The sequence below is a fragment of the Crocodylus porosus genome, unplaced genomic scaffold (assembly GCF_001723895.1).
Source record: "Crocodylus porosus isolate Cpor-Errol unplaced genomic scaffold, CroPor_comp1, whole genome shotgun sequence".
Taxonomy (NCBI): domain Eukaryota; kingdom Metazoa; phylum Chordata; order Crocodylia; family Crocodylidae; genus Crocodylus; species Crocodylus porosus.
This window is the reverse complement of record NW_017728943.1, coordinates 122,998,563-123,004,562: the sequence shown is the minus strand read 5'-3', so window position 1 is coordinate 123,004,562 and position 6,000 is coordinate 122,998,563. Positions and strand designations below refer to the sequence as shown.

Here is a 6,000-nt window from a genome sequence, read left to right as displayed (position 1 = left end):
AGGTCACATGTTTGAGGCCATATAAGAAGTGCTTGCCCTGTGGCCCATCAGATTCCAATGAATCTACAAATTCTGTAAAATACCTCAACACAAAGACAGGAAAAGGGAAAGGAAAGTAAGAATCAAGCAGTAGCATTTTTGGAGAGCTGCCTCGGGGCCTTTGTACACATAGGTGACTGGTAGGTGGTGCATGGGGGGAGAACATGCCACCCCTGACGGCTGACACTGATGCTGTCTGTAGGGCTGGTACCCCCCTGTGACAGGGCTGCCACCGTCAGCGGCTTCTGCGGGTGCCCCCAGATTCAGGAGGCACCAACCACTCATGTTTGTACACACCACAAAATTGTCCTATAAAGTGGGTTAAATGCCCATTTGCACGGCTTTAATGGCACTGCTGTTTGCACACTTGGCAGAGTATTCTGCTTTAAACAACTTCGGTAGGTAGCAAGAGAAAACATCTCTGAGGTGTTTTAGTTTGCTATTCAACAAAGTGCAACAGTGCACGGGGTGCTTGAAGCCGACATGTTCGAGGCTTACTGGGCCTCACACAGCTTGGGTGCTGTAGGATCTGGTGACAGCCCATGCAGGCAGGCTGCACTGAACAGAAGAAAAAAAAAGTGGCGAGCCTCTGATATCCTTTTTCTCCCTGGAGCCTGCCTGCTTGCCTGAGCTGTGCAGGGGCTCAGTGCTTCCCTCTGGGGCTGCGGCGCCCCCTGGTACTGCCTGGGCTGGGTGCCAGCAGGCAAGTGCCGCCTGGGGTGCCCCTTACGCAGCTCAGGGACCGCTTGGCCTGCTGGCAGCTCCCCCCCTGCTGCTGAAGAGGCAGGTAAGGATCCCCCTGGTCAAGTCCACCCTTGTTTCTCCCTAAATTGAAGTGGTGTTTTTTAAAACTCACCCTTTCGATGTAGGGATAACTCAACCAAATGAAACCCCCCTGGCATGTACAAAGTAGCCTCAGCTCCTAAGTAAGAACCATGTGGCAGATTTTCCGAGGGCCGCCTGGGCTCCTACAAGCCGGTTAATCGCTGACTTCAGAGTGCAAAGGTGGTGGAGAGCCAGGCCTTCAGCACAGGCTGAGCTATTCACTCATTCAGGTGCCAGCATATAGTTTGAAAGTGTCCGATTTGTATTGCGGTGCTGTCCTTTTAACACATGCTAAGCCTGCCAGCTCCAGCTAGGAAAGAATGTAATTGATCAAGCCGCTGAGGAAAAGATACTAAAACCTCTTCTGCTTTTCTTCCCCCAGCGCCAGGGATTTCTTAGCGAAGGGCTCTGGGGGAGCTCTTAAGCTGGGGTGGCACCAGCCTCAGGGCCCAGCGTTGTCTCCCCAGCCAGCAACCTGTCCCAGCCCTCCCCCAGTTGGAATGAAAAGCCCTCTGCACCACATTACAGACGACTCTCAGGAGCTGCTTTTCCCAATGTCCGTTAGATTTTTTATTTTCTGGTTAGATGTTCCCGGGTGGCGATGGCCGCCCGGCCCCTTTGCCTTCCGCCTCAGGGGCGGGGCACGTCTCCTAGCGACACTGAGGACGCGGGCCGTGCGCCGCAGCCATGTCCTCCTACAAGCCGGGGAAGAGGAGGGAGACGCTGACGCGCAGCGGCAGCTCCACGCACTGGGGCAGCCCCAAGGAGTAAGGCGGGGGTGGGGGCTCCCGCACGTGCCGCTTTCCCGCCACGAGCGGCTGTTCCCCAGTTCCGAGCGCTGGCGGCGGGGGGGTGTTGGAGCGCTGCCGCCCTCTGCCCCGAGCGAGCAGCCGGTTGGATGGGCTGGGGCACGTGACTCGGGAGGGAGCTGGGCTCGTTGAGCTTGGAGGACTGGCGACGGGGGGGGGGAAGCACGGGGAGAGGTAGTGGCATGTCCTTCTCTTCAAGACCTGGGTAGACAAAGCCTGGGATGGTCCTGTTTGAGCAGGGGGTGGGGGAGATTAGTGGTGCTCAACTCTGCTTTGGTACCAGGACCCATTTGGAAATGTGGATGGGCAGAGCCCCTCACTTGCAACCTGCATGGCGTGCGCAGGCTTGAGCAGGGCCGTGCATGCCGCACACCTTAGGGGACGCTGCCCTCCACCCTGGGTGTGTGTGGGGGGCTGGGGGAGAGGGGCAAGCAGCCCCTTGCTGGCTGGAGCTCTGCCAACCTGCAAGGGGAAAGGCCCAGTTGCCCCCGTTTTTCTCCTTTAAAAGGAGAATCCACTTTGTTGATCCATTTTTTAACTTTGTTAAAGAACATCTCATATATTCTTGAGATCCACAGGCTGAGTGGACTAGATGAGCTCCTGAGGTCCCTTCCAGCCTTCCTTGTCTCTGTGATTCTGTGATTGGTACCAGGGTGCCTTTGTGCCACTTTGCACCTGCTCCTTCCAGACCAGACCAGACCAGACCAGACCAGTCTCCACCAGCCATTCAAAGGAAGATTTTGGCCTCCAAGCAGTGTAGGAATGGATGGGCCAGGCCAGCTGGAGTGCCAGTTGTATCACTGTCCAATTCAGATGCCCCCAAATCAGTTGGCTGTGTTTTCAGCCTGATCCCTACCCCTTGCAACCTGGGTGCACTGTTTGCTGCAGTTGCAGCTGGGTCTCAGCAGAATTGTACCCATGAAGCCATTCTGCTGCTCACACCTGAGCAGGGAGGCCTGGATGGGAGGGAGCCCAGTAAAAACAGTAGTTAAAAATGTCCTGCCCAAGTTCGGGCCCTGTCTTTTTTCTCCCTGTGAAGTTTCTGCTGAAAACTCTATGGAGTCGAGAAGACCAAGCCAATAGGCCTGTTTCTTAAAAATAATCAGGTCTTCAAATAATCAGGTCTTCAACTCTTGAGTTCACCACAGTGTTGGGGGAGGTCTTGGTGCAATTTGCCCCTCTTGGTACTCACAGCGCCCATGATAAGCGCAGACTAGGGCTTGTCCTGCCTGGATCTATCCCTCCCCCTGCTGTGAGGAGATAAGCACTGTCAAATATAGATTCGTTTTTTTAACTGGGTGTCACTCAATTAACAAAAGTCTGGGAGGGCTACCTTGAGTCTGGTGAGGGATGCTTGGAATCTAAAAAGGTTGAGAACCATGGATTTAAACCTAGAAAAAACCCCCCGTTTCTTCCTCTCTCAGGGTGTAAGACAAATTGGTTGACTGAGCAGAGGTGGGGGTATCTCTTTACTTGTATGTTGTGTGACTATGCTGAAATTACTCTGGGAAAGTGTAATTGAGTAAATGAACATTGAGTTTAGTTAAGAAAATGGCTTGCTTTTAATGTTCCTGCAAGAAAAAGCAAGACCTAAGCTCCAGAGTTTCAGTCCAGCTCTTGTGACAGTCCTTTTCCCTCTATCATGATCCTCCTACACTGGTTGACAATTTAATTGTTCCCTTGGAATAGAGCTGTTTGTGGGAGGTCATGATTACAGAGGAAGACTGAACTTCCAGGACAGCTAATGTCAGCCCCCTGGAGGGCATTAACGATCAGAACAGTATCTTGTACAGTAATGGGTTTTGCTTTCACTGAGGCCTAAGAGAGAATCCTTGTGCTTTGCTCGCTTTCCTTATGCCATGTTGCTGATTTGGGAGGCTGCTTTTTTTTTTTTAGAATTTGTCCAAGATGTGCAGCTTCCTAGATCAAATATAAGTGGCTGCACATTCAAACCGCGTTGGGCGCACAGTGGCCTGTTGTGGCTGCATGTTTTTCTAGTAGTGTGGAACTTGGTTTTCTGGCCAGGTGAAGAAAGAGTTGGATCCCAACCTGTCAACTGATTTAGAAATTTGACAATAGATGCCTTCCATAGCAGGGGCTGTTATTGAAGAGGTACACTTTTTTCAGAGTAAAATGGCCCCTGAATTGATCTGTATTTCCACAAAGGAAAGGCAATACATAGTGTTTGCTGCATGTTATAAAACACTGAGGACGTTAAGTATAAACAACATTAGAAATATTTATGCACTGAATAGAAACAGTATGTAAGCCTCATCTCTTGAGAGATTTAAAACCAGACTAGACAGGAGTAAAGCACTACCAAATATACTGCAGGGAATATCCTACTCCAGCAGAGATAAACAAATAAATAAATAAAAGCACAGTGTAGAATGACATGATATTCTCACTGCTTCTTATTTAAGCTCTTTTCTGTTCCCTCTCTCCATTTTTTAAATGTAAAGGGACTTGATCCTCCTATAATTCTCAAGCCTGTAAATTATGTATAATCAGGATCTGTGCCAGGGCACTGGATGATGGCCCTTTTAATACTGATGGGTACTGATGGGTGTTCTCTTGCTGTTCTTGGATGGTGGGCAGGCATCTGTTCTCACCGTCTTGGATCTCTGCGTTGTTTGGTGCTGTTGATCATAAACTACTATTATGTTTCCTGAGAGAGATGCTCTAGATGGTCTAGTCCTTCCTGCAGCTCTTCCTCACAGCTACAGTCCTACTTGTATCATTTTTCTTTCTCCCTATCAACATTTATGTTCAGCCAGTAGGTGAATTTTTGAGTCAACAAGGAACACCAATGCCACTGATAGGCATAAAACACAGCTTTATACAGCCTCCACAATGATACTAAATCATTAACACTAAGGTGTCCCATTGCTTGGTTGACATTGTTGTGGATAAAAAGCAACTGATTGAGGCTGAACTCAGATGAAGTAGAGGTTATGCTGGTTTGCAGTGTTTGAATCCACTATGCAATCTCCCTTGACCAAAGGCACCAACTGGTCAGCTAAGCTTATAGTTTAGGAGTGATCATGGATTCCTCACTAATGGCAAGTTGCTGTAGCACAGCATTACTCATGAAGGTTGCCTTCTGTCATTGGCTAAAACTTCTTTATCTGTTGTGGTGGATGATGATGATCTGATGTCACCCATTATACACACCATCATCTTCTATCTATCTGGACCAGAACTATGAATCCTAGTGTGAAGTTATTTGCTTTTTGGAAACTGTGACTAGTACTGTGTTTTTAACAGTACCACACTTCAGACACAGCGGAACATTTTGCCGTCAGGATAAAGTTTTCTTACACTCGACTACGTATAAGACATGTTTCTTCAGTCATGCTTTCTCTAACAAATACACAGTAGTTTGTACATTTAATTACTTTTTCCCCTCTCCCCTGAAAAGCTACATTGACATAACTAACACATTTTCTCTCATCCTCTTCCCCAGGCTGAATTGCATATGCATTTACCTCTGTATGGCACTACAGTATTTGGAAAAATTTTCTAGCAGCAAGCCAAAGTGACCCAGCTCAGTTGTGAGATGGGGTGGCACTAGGACCTGACCGCCACTGCTGCAACTGCGCTTTCTGGCTGTGGCATGGGCAAAAACCCTGCCATTGGAATTGCCTGGTTGTGGCACAGGCAAAACCTTCTAGGTCTGGCAGATCAAGTTGCTGACCCCCATGGGAAAGTGTTTGTTAAATGCTTCTTTGATCCTATTGTGTATAAAATTCCCAGCATTTGCCACATAATATGGTCCATCTCTCCTCTCTCACCTGCTCCTGGATTAGACCAATTAATATGTAGATAACTCTGTCACAGCTGAAATGTAGCATCTTTAATGCTTTGTCCTCCCTCTTCATCTCTGCATTTCCTTGTTTAATGTTAATATAATATTATGTTAGATTATTGATTATTCATCTTTTAGCTATAGCTATTTGATTACCGTTAATAATTACATGTTTTAATTCAGTATCCAATTTTAGCTAATCCAAATACAGCAACCTTTTTTTTGTGCTGCAATCAGAGGAACCTCAGTGAAGCAAAGCAATATTTCTTTGTTTTCCAGCATACATCTATTTTAGGGAAAGGCTGTCACTTTTAAGTTCAGTTGTAGTGAAATTTGACAAAGCCAGTATTTCAAATCCTGTATTTCAAATTGGATCAGGCTGAAGTAAGCGACTTCATTAGAAACTGAAAATACTTATTTCTGTGTAGTAAAATCACTAAATTGCACAGCACAATTTGCAAAAAAATCATAATTCAAGTGAAAAAATGATCACATTCAGTTAACCAGAATAACATTTGA

General features: G+C 47.4%; 1 protein-coding gene across 4 annotated transcripts in view; it reads left to right on the top strand.

The window, feature by feature from the left end:
• Nucleotides 1–1,529: 1,529 nt before the first annotated feature.
• The window catches only part of ADGB (androglobin), a 262,841-nt gene continuing 258,370 nt past the window's right edge, over nt 1,530–6,000 (top strand). For 3 of the 4 annotated variants that reach the window (XM_019550118.1, XM_019550121.1, XM_019550117.1), the window contains exon 1: nt 1,530–1,631. In XM_019550118.1, the coding sequence (XP_019405663.1) occupies nt 1,552–1,631 (80 nt within the window). In that variant the 5' untranslated portion in view covers nt 1,530–1,551. The remainder of the gene's footprint in view (nt 1,632–6,000) is intronic. The other variant, XM_019550119.1, reaches the window with a different exon arrangement.